The 15851-nt window shown below is 34.8% G+C and overlaps 1 protein-coding gene across 1 annotated transcript in view; it reads left to right on the top strand.

Moving 5' to 3' along the window:
* TYR (tyrosinase) overlaps positions 1-15851 on the top strand; it is an 80220-nt gene that overhangs the window by 23793 nt on the left and 40576 nt on the right. Inside the window, exon 3 of the mRNA XM_057695297.1 lies at positions 11557-11704. Within this exon, the coding sequence (XP_057551280.1) occupies positions 11557-11704 (148 nt within the window). The remainder of the gene's footprint in view (positions 1-11556; positions 11705-15851) is intronic.

Here is a 15851-nt window from a genome sequence, read left to right as displayed (position 1 = left end):
GAGGAATAATTATTCTATTAACATGCTTTCTTTGAATGAAGAATTGCCTTTCTCTTCTCTCCTAACATCTATTATCATCTCCTTTATGCAGAGCAACACCATAACTATTTTTCATATAAGCTGTTCAAGGCTTTCTCTATATATAATTAATTATTCTATCAGGAGAACATTGAGAGAATCACCTATTAAATAAAAACATAAGAACCAGAATCAGGGCCATGATCCATTTTACTAAATCACAAACCTTGGAACATAAAGGGCATGTTCCAAAAAATTTTAGCTAAGCTGATTTTAAAATTACGCTAGGAATTGGAGTTACATGTTTTAGAAAGAGAAATATTTCATATCTATTCATTCAACAAACTTTCATAAAGCATCTACTGTGTGCAAGCACTTTGCAATATACTGGGAATAACTAGTGAATATGATGCAGATCTTTCTTGGAATTTACAGTCTAATTAAGAACTGGACTATGAATAAATAATTACAATCTAAAGGAAATAAATGATTTAAAAGAGGGATTTATAAGTGTTATTAAATAGAGGGACCTACCCAAGTGTTTATTGTCAGAGAAACTCTCAGGATCTGAAATCCTCAAGGATTAGTTGGAATAGGTCAGGTAAAGTCCAAAGAAGAAAAATGGGAGAAACACAAATTCTTTCCAGTTTCCTAATAAAATAGTCTGCAAATTCCCAGAGAGTCCCTGTAATTAAAAACAACTGCTGATATCAATATAAGCCCTACTTTTTCAGTTCCTAAACACTTTCCACATCCATTATCTTAATTATTCCTCTCAAATGTTGTATACCGTATCTATTATTACACCCATAGATGGAGGAACTGAGATTCAGAGAATTTAAATAACTTGACAAGGTCACGCAGCGAATAGGTAGCAAAATTAGATCATCACCAGGGGCGGTCATGTCCTCGTCTTCCAAACAGAGAAAGTTTTAAAGGAAACAGAGAGTAGTGGCTAACAGTCAGATTACCTGGGTTAAAATTCCGATACTGTCACTTACTAACTGAATGACTTTTGGTCACTTTAACCTACCTTGAAGTCCTTCATTTACAAAGTAAGGATAATCACAATACCTACCTCATATTTGTTATAAAGATTATATGATCTTTACAGATATCTGTAAATGACTTAGAACAGTCTCTGTAATGGAAAAATTTCATTAAATCATAAAGTCACCATCTTGCATCTTGATGCATAGTCTAATTTTCTAGCTCCATATAGAAACCAAATTCTAAACAATGGAGTAGACCAGAATTTGAGGCTTCCAGTGGACAAAAATGTTTCAGAAAAGCATTAGTCCTAAATTGAGCTCATAACCAAAGTGTAAAAACATGACAGTATTTTCTATTTAGAATGACCCAAAAGAGAAAAACAAATATTGCATATTAACACATATATGCGGAATACAGAAAAATGGTACAAATCAACTGGTTTGCAAGGCAGAAATAAAGACACAGATGTAGAGAACAAACATATGGACACCAAGTGGGGAAAGCAGGGTCGGGGGGGAGAGAGGTGAATAAACTGGGAGATTGGGATTGCCATATATACATTACCAATAAGAAAAAAAATATCAAATTGTACACTTTAAATATAAAAAAATAATATTTAGAATGACTCTTTAATTAATTAATTAATTTATTTATTTATTGGCTGCATTAGGTCTTCATTTTCGCACACTGGCTTTCTCTAGCTGTGGTCAGTAGGGGCTACTCTTCATTGTGGTGTGCAGGCTCCTCATTGCAGTGGCTTCTCTTGTTGCAGAGCAGAGGCTCTAGGTGCATGGGCTTCAGTAGTTGTGGCACATGGGCTCAATAGTTGTGGCTCGCAGGCTCTAGAGTGCAGAATCAATAGTTGTAACGCATGAGCTTAGTTGCTCCGCAGCATGTGGGGTCTTCCTGGAGCAGGAATCGCACCCGTGTCCCCTGCATTGGCAGGAGGATTCTTAACCACTGTGCCACCTAGGAAGTCCTAGAATGACTCTTAAAAGCAAACTTTGAAATGCAATTATAGCTACACTTTACAAACTTTTGACATTCGGTAAGGGAATTACATTTGACAGAGACAAACATTGGGCAAACACCTGGCTTTATATATTGGTGGCATTACCTAAGGATTTCAACCTTCTCTGTGTTTTATGGCAGGAATCTGATTGATTCTGCTGACTGCATGCACTTGAAGTCCCAAGTTATGAAGCTTATAAGGTACTCATCCAAAAGAAGATGGAGAGTGGGAACCTCCATGATATTAAGGGCCCTCTCTACCCTGAAAGAGTATATTATACTAGAAAGGGACTGGATGAGATGCCTCAAGTTGTTTTTTTTTTTTTTTTTTCAGCTCTTTTCATAAAAAGAATTAAGGGAAACAAGGGTACTGTTGTAACTAGAAAAGAAGATCTGTTGTCATCTTAATGATTTTATATTTTAGTGCAATTAATAGCTCTACACCAACTAAGAGAGTGTAGCAGAATGATTGAAAACAGAAATCTGGTAGATAATTAGACCAAATTCTGGCTTCACCACTTACCAGCTGAATGACCCTGGATCAACCACCTAGCCTTTCTGAGCATTAGTTTCACCACCTGAAAGTTGCTTTCATTGTGTCCTCTTTACAGTCTTACTGCGAGGATTAAGTTCCATAAGGATGTAATAAAACAGCCTAATGCCTGCTACACAGGAGGTGAGAGTGTAGTAATAGCAGTAACCTTTGTTGCCAAGTGATAATTAAGTCATAACAAAGATAAACAAGAAAATGTATGAATCATATTTCCATTTATAATTAAACTGTGAAGTTGAGGCTTTGTAATCTGCTAGCATAGGGAACACCATATTCGAAATTGAAGGTTGATGAATGCAAACAAATCTGTGAAAAATTCAAACAAATTTTCAAGTGATTTTAATAAAAGCATTTTAAAAATAATCACCCTCAATTTAAGGAGAATATTAATTATGCTTCCCTGTAGCTAACTTTATTTGATATTAATTTTTTTATGCATGTATATGTATACTCATACATTCACAGCCATAACCACTATATACAAATTTATAGATATGAGAGATAAAAACAGAATTGTAAAAAGGGGGAAAACACGGGATTTTGAATGAGATGATTGATGCAGTTTTAGAATTAGCCACTCAGAAGACATGTGACTTTTAATATGTCATCTAGATTGCCAATTTCAGTATCTTTATTTGTAGAATAAGCATGTTGATATTTACTTTCCTTTCTGTGAGGAAAATCCAAAGGTGTGCTGACTCATATCTGCTCTGAGAGTTGACAGTATCTTTTCCCAACCCTTTACTCAGTGACAACAAGTTGGTACTTTGAAATCAACAATCATGGGAATATTTACACTATGGAAATTGACAGATGCTACAAATCAACACATTTTCCACCACCCCCATTTCCTTCTGAGATCTGGTTATATTTCGCTAGTACACTACCAGGAATGTCAGATGAAAAACTGTGCCAGAAAGTGCTTTGTGAACTATAACATGTAATGCAAATATGTTATAATATTCATTATGGAAAATTATAGATATAGAGACAATCTGTGACTTGCATATGAAAATATCATTAAATGATCTTGCCTAATTAAAAAGCAAAGACATAAATTAGCTTGTAGGACACATTTAAATGATTTAATAGACTTGTATATGATAGACATGCCCTACCAAAGCAAGCCAATGAAGGGAGGTTATATAGAATTTTTTCAGGGTGACTAAACATCCTTGTGTGCCCAGGACTATGGGGTTTTCCAGAACTAAGATGAACTATATAATTTTTAGGATCCAGCACGAAATGAAAACAGGAAACAGCTTGTTCAAAAATTATTAAAAATTTCAAGATAGCAACAGTAAAACACTATCCATGTATGGGCAGGTCTGGGTGGGGAACACTCAGCTGCACCCTTATGAAGCTGGCTCTCACTAGGACTCAGGACTTTCAGTGCTAAATCAGAACAGTCTGGGACAAACAGGGACTAAAATGGTTGGTGACCCTACTTTTGCTTCAAAAATAGTTAGCATTGATATTAATATATTATCAAAGATTTAGCACACCTAATGAAATACACCAACTGTAGCAGGCACTATCAATTCAGTCACCAGTAAGAGCATATAGCTTAACTCACACTTGGTCTATAGAGATTTTCACTTGGTTCAGTCTGTGCAATTTAGTGAACTAAATGAACTGCTGTGATTCCTGAGTCTTCCCAAATGTACAAATCTAATCTTAGAATATAGAAAGCCATTATAAAATTTTACCTTAAAACAAGTTTCAGACAATTTCTTTAAAGAATTATCTTATTTATGTATTTATTTATTTACCTACTTCTAAATTTTTAACTGTGTTGGGTCTTTGTTGCTGTGCATGGGCTTTCTCTAGTTGTGGCAAGTGGGGGCTACTCTTCATTGCAGTGTGTGGGCTTCTCAGTGCGGTGGCTTCTCTTGTTGTGGAGCATGGGCTCCAGGCGCAAGGGCTTAGTTGCTCTGAGGGATGTGGAGTCTTCCCAGCCCAGGGATAGAACCTGTGTCCCCTGCATTGGCAGGCGGATTCTTAACCACTGAGAGACAAAGGAAGTCCTCAGACAAATTTTAAATGAAGAGTGGACCATTATTCTTAATGTGTAAGATCACTTTATAGGTGTGTTTATAAACTGGAAATAAGATCTAAGAACTGTTGAAAAAAATCACTGGATGGTGTACATCACGTATATGCTGTGTCTTTATAACATGTAATTACATATCATTTTCTTTACATACACAAACACACACACATATACACACACAGACATTGATGTTACCAAGAGGAGAAATTAGTCTGGTGTTTAAAATAATAAACAATTTCAAGAGCTAACACAGGAAATAATTCTGTTCTTTTGTATTGCGTTTATGCAGATGACTATAACTAATTTTGACTGATTCACCATTGTCTTTGGGCAAACAATGAAAATAGCAGAACAGCGATTCTCTAATGCAAATTTTAGTGTGCATTAGAATCACCTGGAAGACTTGTTAACACAAATGGTGCATCCCAGTGACTTTCTGATTCAGTAGTTTTCGGTAGGGCTACAGTATTTGCATTTCTAACAAATTTACAGATGCTGCTGCTGGCTCTGGGACCACACTTTTGAAAACCACGTAATTTGTGGAACATCTGTGACCTTGACTGTCATCTAATAATTATATGGTAAGAAATAATTACCCACCACAGTATTTGCTTCATTGCTTTGTTCCCAGTAGATAAAGGAATTTCCTGAGTCAAATTAAAAGTATTTTCTAACAAACATAGATTCTAATTAATTAAATCTATGGTTGTAGAGCTAGCACTTTATTTGAGAAAACTTGAAGGTGGGTGAAAGTTAAGGCTTCCATTATATCTAGGGATTTGCTTAGATCCAAGGGTCTTTTGTGATCTGCAATATTACATTTCTGCTGCAAGTAGCTTAAATTACAAGCTTTTAAAAAGTACTCAGCCATTAAATACAACCTCATAAAATCATTGTGTGTAACCTTGTGAGGCTATGCACTTCATAGTTCTAGAATAAATTGCACATTAGGAGAATGAATTAGAGGGAATATAGCCAGGGGGCCTAACAGTCCCTTCACTTCAATCTTTAGATGCATCAGTGTACATTTTTCCATCTTTTTTTAGGTTTCTTTTCTCCAATTATGTCCCTGAAACTCTATGAAATGTTAAAATAGGTTAGAGATGCACTTAAAATAAAATTAAATCAAATAAATTAAATGTACTCTGTTCTGAAGATTTAACCATGTACTTTCTCACATTTCAAACTCCAACAGGCGTGATAAAGTGCAACATCTATAGCTCAGCTTCCTACAAAGGAGTATTCTGTATTTAAAAAGATGATATATCTGAAATTGCTTACCCAGTGTCTGCCATGTAGTAGTTGCTCAATTTTTTTAAACATCATTTTCAAGGGTACATGTTGGAGCAGTTATCAATATGAAAATATTTCAAGGCAGAAGTTCATGATGTAGAATTTTAAAGGTAGAAGCATTTTTAGACTGTCAGAATATAGGAGGAGAATATTTCAGGTGAAGGAAATGGTATATTCAGAGGTAAAGTGTTTAAAGTGCAAGTTCAGTTTAGAGATAGAGAGCAGTTTTGCCTGAATCAGTGAATTTAAACCCTGGTTGCACATTGACATCACCTGGAGTGTTTTTAAAACTCCAAGTGCCTGAGCTCCACGTACTCTGTACCAATTAAATCTGAATCTCCAGGGATCAGAGATAGGTATCAAAGTTAAAAAAACAAACAAACAAACACAAAAACTCTCCAGAGTGCTATTGGGAAGAAACAAAAGAGAAAAGGAGATAGAGTGACAAGTGGAAGTTTCCTATTGTTATCATCAGCCTGAAACTGTGTTTATTAATTTCCCATAGGAATATAGCACGCAGACTTGAAGGCATAACACAAAATAATTTGGGCAACTGTCACTGCCCTTCACAAAGAACTATGAGCCATTTTGGCATCTGTGACTGCTAACAAGGTCCCTGCTGGCTTATTAGATTTCCCATCCGTGGGGAATCCTTGGACAAGAGAAAGGCAATAATGCATTCTGCACTTTGCTGATATTCAATGGATGAAAATAGCAAGTCACTAAATTCATTTCACAGTGCATAATAAAAGGAAGTTTTCAAGTGTGTAAGCAAGTCAATATAAACACTACCCCACTCTAGTGTACAGAAGAGAGCATGGGATTTGAAAGCAATCAGAGCCATGGTCAATTCCTTGATTGCCTCAGTTTCTAGCTTGAATTTAGGTGTGCTTTTTAACTTTGATGAACTCAAGTCTTCTCATCTGTAAAATTAGGACAATGGTAATATTCATATCACAAGTAGCCCTGGGATTCAAATGAGATCATGTACATGAAAGACATTTGAAAAATTTGATGCATAAATTATTATTATTTGTGCCTAGAATTTTGTCTTTGACTTGCTTTTCCAAAAGGGAATAAGATCTCAGCAAGAGAAACTACTGATGTTGGTGTAATCATTTCTATTTTTTCAGGATGATTTACCAGCCAAAAAATGAATTGTGTGAAGAAGTAAAATAGAAAATAATTTATTCACATTTTTTATATTATTCACAACCATGACACTTTATTTTGTCACTTAACAAGTAGCAGAGTAGAGCTCTTTAAAGGTCCCTTGTAGATTTTACGGAGAGAAATGTTATCTTTCCTACTCCCAATCTTTATAGGATGGTATTAGGGAAGGATTGAGAAGTATTTTTTCAAGTCTTTTTTTTTTAATTGAAGTACAGTTTCTGTACCATATTATATAAATTATAGGTGTACAATATAGTGATTCACAATTTTTAAAGGTTATCCTCCATTTATAGTTATAAAATATTGGCTATATTTCCTGTGTAGCACAGTATATCCTTGTAGTTTATTTTATATCTAACAGTTTATACCTCTTGTTCCCCTACCCCTGTATTGCCCCTCCTCCCTCCCCTCTCCCCACTGGTAACCACTAGTTTGTTCTCTGTATCTGTGTCTGCTTCTTTTTTTGTTATATTCACTAGTTTGTTGTATTTTTTTTAGATTCCATGTGTAAGTGATACTATACAGTATTTGACTTTCTCTGTCTGACTTATTTCACTTAGTATCATGACCTCCAATTCTGTCCATGTTGCTGCAAATGGCAAAATTTCATTCTTGTTTTATGACTGGATAGTATTCCACTGTGTGTGTGTGTGTGTGTATACCACATTGAGAAGTATTTTATATTTGCTTTTCTTTTAAATACAAAGATGTACAAGGCTCTGTTTTTGACATTACTAGTCTATTTTAAGAGACAAGATATACATAGTTCACTTAAAATTCTTAATATAATCAGATTTTCTATATTAACAATCTCATACCTATCACAAGGAGGTTGGGTATTTGTCCAACCTGTACCTTTGACCTATTTCTGAGTGTATAACACAATGTGTTCTGACAAACCTCACATGCTTCTTATTCGCATAACATTGGAGACTTTCCTAGGTGCAACATCTGGCAGGTTAGCAAAAGAAGTGAGTAAAGAAATACTAGCCCTCCTGAAAACACTCTTAGAATAGCAAATCTAGTTTCCAGGATCACCCTGAAGCATCTATTGTTTGCTGAGGGCAAGCAGCAGGCAGCTTTCTGTAGAGAAATGGAGTTCAGGAGGAGAGACGCGTCTGCTGGGATAGACCCTGATGGTGGAGATTTCTGGCAAAAAGAGGCTTTTCAGTAGTGGGAGCGCCCCATATTCTTAATTAGCAGCTCTCATGGCAGGCACCCATTTATCAAATGCAACAGGCTTAGAGAAATGATAGCTATTACTCAGGAAGCAGTCATTTTGTGCCAGATTCTATACTAGGTGCATCACACCTGTTATCAAAGAAGTCCTCACCAGAATAAGAGAGATGGGCATTAATTATTCCCTCTCTTACCAATGAAGAAACTGAGGCTCACAAATTATAACTTGACAACGGTAACACTTTCAGTAAGTAACACAGAATTTAAACCCAGGCTGCTTAGCTCCAAAAATCTTTTCTCTACAACAGTATCTTCAAATTTCGGTAGACACTACTACAGGTTCACTAAGACTCTCTGAAGGGTACGTGGCACAGAGAGTTTTAAAGAAATTTACTACCTCCAGATCTTCCTCTCATCTATTTTTTCTAAAATGAATCGGAATGAGAAGGCTCCTGAACATTCTCCTTTACCACCTCCCCTTTCACAATCTCCCTTTGACTTTTCAGAAGAAAGGCATACCTCTTACCTATACTGAATCCATTCTCATCACTATGCATTCCCAGAATGGGTAAAAACTTACAAGGTATCAAAGCAGTGGAGAACACAAAATAGGCGCCAGCGTCGTGGAAGTGAATGACTTAAGTGACTAGGTAGCAAATGTCTTGAAACTTGGGTGCTTTGTAAATAGATCCATACATTATAAGATTGCTTTCATCCAAAGAATTCTTGATTGAGTTGTCACTAATGGATCAGATTATTTTGATGTTGAATCAGTTATGTCATTTTTGGCATATGTAACTAAAAAAAAGAGTTCAAGTAATTCAGTGAAATTCCTACAAAAATCTTTTCATTACCATCTAGATTTTTATGAGAATAAAGTTTCTCAGGACTCTGTTTTTTAAAACTTAGAATAGAAAATATACTGAGCCTTATCTTTTCTAGCAATAAGTGATGTTCATCCACAATATATGCCATAAGTTTTAATTAACAATCTTTCATAAATATTACTAAGAAAAATTTTCAATACAATTTATATTTAATAGCTTATTTTGTAAAATATTTAATGTTTACCATTCTAATAAATTGTGTATTACTAGGAAGCATAATGATAACAATCCAGATTATATTAATGGTCACATGAAATTTTTAAAAACTAATTTTAATTTTTATACCTATTTTGTTGTAGAAAAGTATGATAGGCTGATGAGTTTTTACAAAAAATATTTCAAGAATGACATATAACATTTAGGTATCATTGTGTGGGAAAATAGAATAAAAACATGAAATCAAGTGAAAAAAGGAAATCCCATAAAATTGCAGACTATAATAGAAGTTTGTTTAGGTACTTTTGATACGGATGATGGTAAATATCAAATAATTAATGTGGATACATTTTTATAAAGTGATAATAAATTTTATTTTAAAACATACTGTTAGAGGCATCTACCCCTGAAATTTTATCCTCTGCAACTATTTATAATTACGACAAAAGCAATTTAGAATCTACTTAAAAATATGTGAGAGCCTACATAAAACGGGGTTTTAAAACTTTCATTTGGTGCTACTCAAGGATAAAAGCTTAAAGACCATTGCTCTACAGAACTTTTCCCTCCATGATGTTTATTGCAAATAGGAAAGACCAGTGCATTTAAGAGCATAAGCTCTGGAATAGAACATGCTTGTGTTCCAATCTTAATTTCTCTTATTTTTAATGTTAATCTTTTTAATACTAGATAAGTTACTTAAGCTCTCTAAACTGCTTTAACCAAATCTATATAATGGAGATTATGAAGATAATTTGTAGAATCATTCTGAAGGTCACATGAAATTAATCATATTAAGCTTTTAGAAAAATTCCTGCACATAGTAAGTGCCATGTATATACAATCATAAAAGTTTTCACAGTCAAGCGCTTTCAGAGGGGAGATGGTGTATGTTCTTGGGCTATGGTTCCAGAGGGAATCGGGCTTGGTATGGTTTCTGAGAAATAGTACATAAAGCTCAAAAGGAGGGGAAAATAATCATCAGCTGTGGTGCAGAAATACTATGAGCCACCATGGTGGGAGAGCACAAAGCATGAAACACACAAGTGAAGAGGTGCACTTTAGAAATGAAGTTAACAACAAAATAATCCTAACTGTGTGAAACGGAGTCAGATTTCCTCTGCACAAGTCCTAAAACCTGCACTGTTTCTATCCTACTTTTTTTTCTTTAGTTATAATCTTACAGTTTCTGTTTTCTTGATATTTCTGAATTTTGAAATTCAGTATGTCCTTGGCCATATTCCCTCAACTTGGCTCCTGCTTATAATTTAACTCTGTTACTCCCACTTTTTTATCTGGCTCTGAATCTGAGTTCTGCTTATGTTTTGCGTTTTCCCTGAATGGACTCTGAAATGAGATCATACTCTACCTCTTCCCTGAGAGTATGTGGGAGAGAACACAAAATATCAGGAGCTCAGATGTTGAAGTCTAGCCCATATGTGTTAAAATCCCAACTCTACCATGATCTGTGTTGTCTTTGGAAACTCAGAATTTGTCTGAGCCTCAGTTTTCTCTTTTTTTCAGTGGGGATAATTTCTAATCAAGAGAGTTGCTGTAAAGGCTGAAGGATTTATGTCACGAAAAGCAATAGCTCACTTAACTTTCAGAATACAATAATAATTCTTATTATTTCGATAATTACTATTTCTCATGCAATGAATGGAGCCATTTAACAGAGTCCTGCTTAACTCTGAAGTAAATATTTTGCAAAATAAAACATATTTCCTGATGTCCTCCAGACTGTTGAAGATGAATTGTAATGTCAAAGGTCACAAATTTCATGTTTTCTCTGGAACCAGAAACAAAAATTAAAAGTAACCACCAGAACTGGAAAGCAAGGGGACACATAAAATCTGGAAAGAGCTGTTTCTAAGTGTTGTTAGGCTGCAGTGAGAGTGACTGTGCTGATTAATATAAAAAGGTTTTACTACTTTTCAGGATCTAAAGGAGGAGTAATAGACAGAAGCAACAGAATGGAACACAGACCGGCTCCGCCTTTTCCATCTGGTTAATCAGTCCCTTGTGACCAGAATAACACCATTCAACTCTACAAAGATTTATTAAATACTCATCAGGCACCTAGAATGTACAGAATCCCAATACAGAATGAATTTTATGATTGATTTTATTACTTTGAACCAGGCTTTCAATTGTAGTTGTAAACCAAATGAGAAAATCACTTAGATTTTCAATCACTAAGACAAACTAATTTTTTTTTTCAATTTTCTTTTTGCCAACAGGATTTGCTAGTCCACTTACAGGGATAGCAGACGCCTCTCAAAGCAGTATGCACAATGCCTTGCACATCTACATGAATGGAACAATGTCCCAGGTACCAGGATCTGCCAACGATCCCATTTTCCTTCTTCATCATGCATTTGTTGACAGGTTGGTGGACACTTCTTCATAAAATACGTGGTTATTGGTTTTAAATGTAGTGGATGTCAAGAAGATATACAAGAAGCCAACAGGCACATAAAAAGATGCTCAACATCACTAGTCATTAGGGAAATGCAAATTAAAACCAAAATGAGATAGTACCACATGCTTGTTAGAATGGCCATCATCAAAAAGACAAAAGATAAATGCTGGCCTGGGTGTGGAGAAAAGGGAATCCTTGCGTGCTACTGGTGAAATTGTAAACTGGTATAGCTACTATGGAAAACAATGTGGAGGATCCTCAAAAAATTAAAAATAAAACTGCCATATGATCCAGCAATTCTAATTCTGGGAATATATCCAAAGGAAACAAAAACACTAACTTGAACAGCATACCCCCATGTTCATAGCAGCATTGTTTACAATCAAGATATGGCAACAACATAAGGGTCCATCAATGGATGAATGGATGAAGAAGTTGTCACCATCTCCACCTCACTCATGTTCCCAAGAACATGGACATAATATCAAATAAGTAAGTGACAGTTAGCCTGGAAGAGTATTAGGCAGATTTTTATTGCCTTTTTGGAAACTCTAATATTATAAGAATTAAGTAATATCCCAAGTCAAGTTTTATTCAGAAATTAGTTTTTAAGAAAGTATATAAGCACCAAAATTATGATAGCAATATAACATCAAAACAACCAAACCTGTATGTCAAGGAAGGAAGAAGATTACTGGGAAAAACATCTTACCAGAACAGATAGATTGAACTCTGTTTAGTGAGTCATTTTTATATCATATTGTCTTTGTGAATTTTTGGCATTATTTTAATCTTTAGTGCTATCCCATGAACTTTAAAGAAGCCTAGATTTCCTAGATACTCTGATGCCCCAGGCAAGGAATATGCAAACTATGGTCTATGGGCCAAATCTGTCTTCTACCTTGTTTGTAAGTAAGGTTTTATTGGAACACAATCACAATCATTCATCTGCATAATGACTATGGCTGCTTTCACACTACAATGGCAAAGTTGAAACAAGACTGTTTGGCACCCAAAATAGAAAAATTTAGTTTCTGGCCCTTTACAGAAAGTTTCCTGACCTCTACCAAACCACAGAATTGCATATTTATATGCCAGGTCAGAGAAAAAAGGTTGATCTTTATCTAGCCCACCTATATTTATATTCATAGAAAATGCTATAATTTAATTCAATGTCTGGAGGCATTTTTTTTTAAACAGAGATAAAGCTATTAAAAAGATATACAGCTTTTAGAAGCCACTCTCCCACCTTTGAAAATTAAAATTTTCTTCTTTCTTAGAATTCTTTGTGAATCCTATCTTACTGTTAGATGCCTGTATGATTATTAAAGTAGCTCAAAAATAATAAGCAAATGTCAAAGTAGTTTCTCATTCAGCCCACATAGCCAACCTGATGAAGATTCTGGGGATGGAGAGGAGGAAAGAAGCATCATTATAAAGAATGAAAGAGACCTGTAGATTGCCACAAAATACTGTGGCATTTGAGCTCTCCTCTCAAGTCTTTTCTTACAGAGATGCATTTGTCCAATCAGATGGTCTATTTACTGCTGTTGTTATTCACAAATATATTTATTGAGCACCTACTGTGTGCTGAGTACATTTGCCTGAATATTCCACATTCATTATTGCTGCTGTGCATTGCATTTACTAGTCTCCATATCTGGAACATTTTTTCCTTGACTTATCTAATTTCTATAACAATCTTCAAAACCAGTTTCAATTTTTAGCTCTTCCATGAAGACCAGACCACGCCTATCTAAAACCATTTCTCTTATCCAAGGGTGTGTTGGAGCTAGCCCAAATAGGCTACCAAGATTGAATTATGTACATGTTTTCCCAACTTTGCATTCAGTGACCTCAGGCTGTAGTTTGAAACCAGTAATGGTAGGAGTATTTACACCAAGAAATTGGCAAACGTGACAAATTGGGGCTTTCACTCTGAGAGAGCTGGTTGTTAAAATAATGGCCAGCATACCACTGCCCCCATCTGTTAACTCACATCACTTTCTCCCTCTACTTCTTATTTTGGACACATCATTTATATCATTCTTATTGATTATGTGCTTTTCTTATTGATTATTTGTGCTTTGTCTCTACCACTAATCTCTGAGCTACTTAATGGTGGGACCCACACCTTGAACTATATTTGTTTTTCTCACAATGTTTTCTCTAGCTTGTGATTAGTAGATGTGTAATAAATTTCTATCAAATGAATAAATGATTGAAAAAAACCTTAGCAAGTTTAACATTTATCATAGCTACAAAGGAAACTACAGAGAAGCCATTTAAACTAAAAAAAAAAAAATTGCAAGTCTTGTAAAACACAAATCATTCAATGCTATAAACATGTTTTAAGATTTAGCATATTTCAGATTTAGTGAGGTCTAAACCATTAGACCTTGTTCCAGGCACTGATTAAACAGAATAATGAGGCAAGATCACTGGCTTGAAAAGCTTAATCTAGTGGGAAATACAAACAAGTAAACAACTATAGTACATTATAATTCATGCACAGTCATAGGAGACATTCTTGGAAAACTATGTAAAAAGGATGATATATGAACTGAGCCCTGAAGAGCAGCAGGCCTACAAGACAAGAATGGATATTCAGGGAGGGAACATAACTCTTACCTCGTTGAAACCAAGTACAAGCTCAAAATATGAACTGAAGAAGAAAATGGAAATTTAGGGTCCAAAATAAGGAAATATGCCTCAAGGCTCATATGCAGAGAAAGTGATAAGATACCAGTGGCCAATTAGCTCACCACCAAAATGTACCATTTTTGGGCAAATAAAAACATAAAGTAATTTCAATTATCTCTACCACTTTTAAGTAAAAAAAAAAGAAAAATCAGAGAATGGATCTAATACAATAATTTTAAAAGATAATATGTATTTAGTTTTTACTATGTGTAGGCACTGTTCTAAACTCTTTACACGTTTTATTTCATTTAATCCACACCAACAAGTCTGTAATGTTCTAGTATTAGCCCTATTTTATAGATTAAAAAAGAGAGATGGAGAAGTTCAATAATTGTTGAACTTCCCAAGATTACACAGCTAGTAAAGGGCAGAGTTGAGAATTAAACAATGCAGTCTTACTGCAGAGCCATGCTCTTAACCACCGTGGAGAATTCCTTGGAAAGTCCAAAGGTGTGTTTTCCTTCTGACTGCTCTTAGACTGAGGATAAATCATTTAAAAATTCATTCATTCATCAAACATTTTAAGTTTTTACTATATTCTAGATACCATGCCAGGTACCATGCTTTTTTTTTTAAAGAACTTTTATTGAGATACAGTTAACAGACAATAAACTGCATATATTTAGAGTGTACAATTTGGTTTTTTTTTTTTCTTATTAGTAATGTATATATGGCAATCCCAATCTCCCAATTCACCCCCCCCCAACCCTCCCCACTTTCCCCACTTGGTGTCCATATGTTTGTTCTCTACATCTGTGTCTCTATTTCTGCTTTGCAAACTGGTTGATTTGTACCAGGTACCATGCCTTTTTATTTATTGGCTTACAGTTCTTCCAAAAACACAGAAAAAAAAAAAAAAAAAAAGCAATGTAGCACTGTCTATAAAAGAAGGGTAAGAGGTATATGAATCCAGAGAAGAAAGATCTTAAATTTGTCCTGAAAATTAAGTGCTTTCTAGAGAAGGTTATGCTTAGGTTGATTCTTAAAGATGAGGAGAAATTACAGACATGACAGGAAGGTAAGGAAGTATATGTCATCCTTAAGGAACAAAATAGGAAAATCATAAGATAGAGGAAAGCAAACTGAAGAAAATTTAAAGTATTTAGCCAGGCTGGCTGGAGAACAGGATTCCATGAGCAAATAGTGAGAAAGCTAGGATGAGATCTGAGGGAACTTATATGTCTTGTTTTCTTTGAAAGACTTCCTTTAAAAATATATATATATTTATATATAAAAAATATAAATATATATATATTCTAGCAAATTGAAGAAAATTACCTAAAGCCTATTCTACAATATAAGTAGAATGAATAAATTTTAAAAGTTTAGAAAATTTAGAAAAGTAGAGAAAGGAACAAATTAACAAAGTAAGAGATGCCTCACATCACCATTCTGCTCTTGTATTTCTAG

Source organism: Hippopotamus amphibius, chromosome 9, assembly GCF_030028045.1.
Source record: "Hippopotamus amphibius kiboko isolate mHipAmp2 chromosome 9, mHipAmp2.hap2, whole genome shotgun sequence".
Classification (NCBI taxonomy): domain Eukaryota; kingdom Metazoa; phylum Chordata; class Mammalia; order Artiodactyla; family Hippopotamidae; genus Hippopotamus; species Hippopotamus amphibius.
Note: the sequence above shows the minus strand (reverse complement) of the source record. Positions and strands in the feature narration are given on the sequence as shown.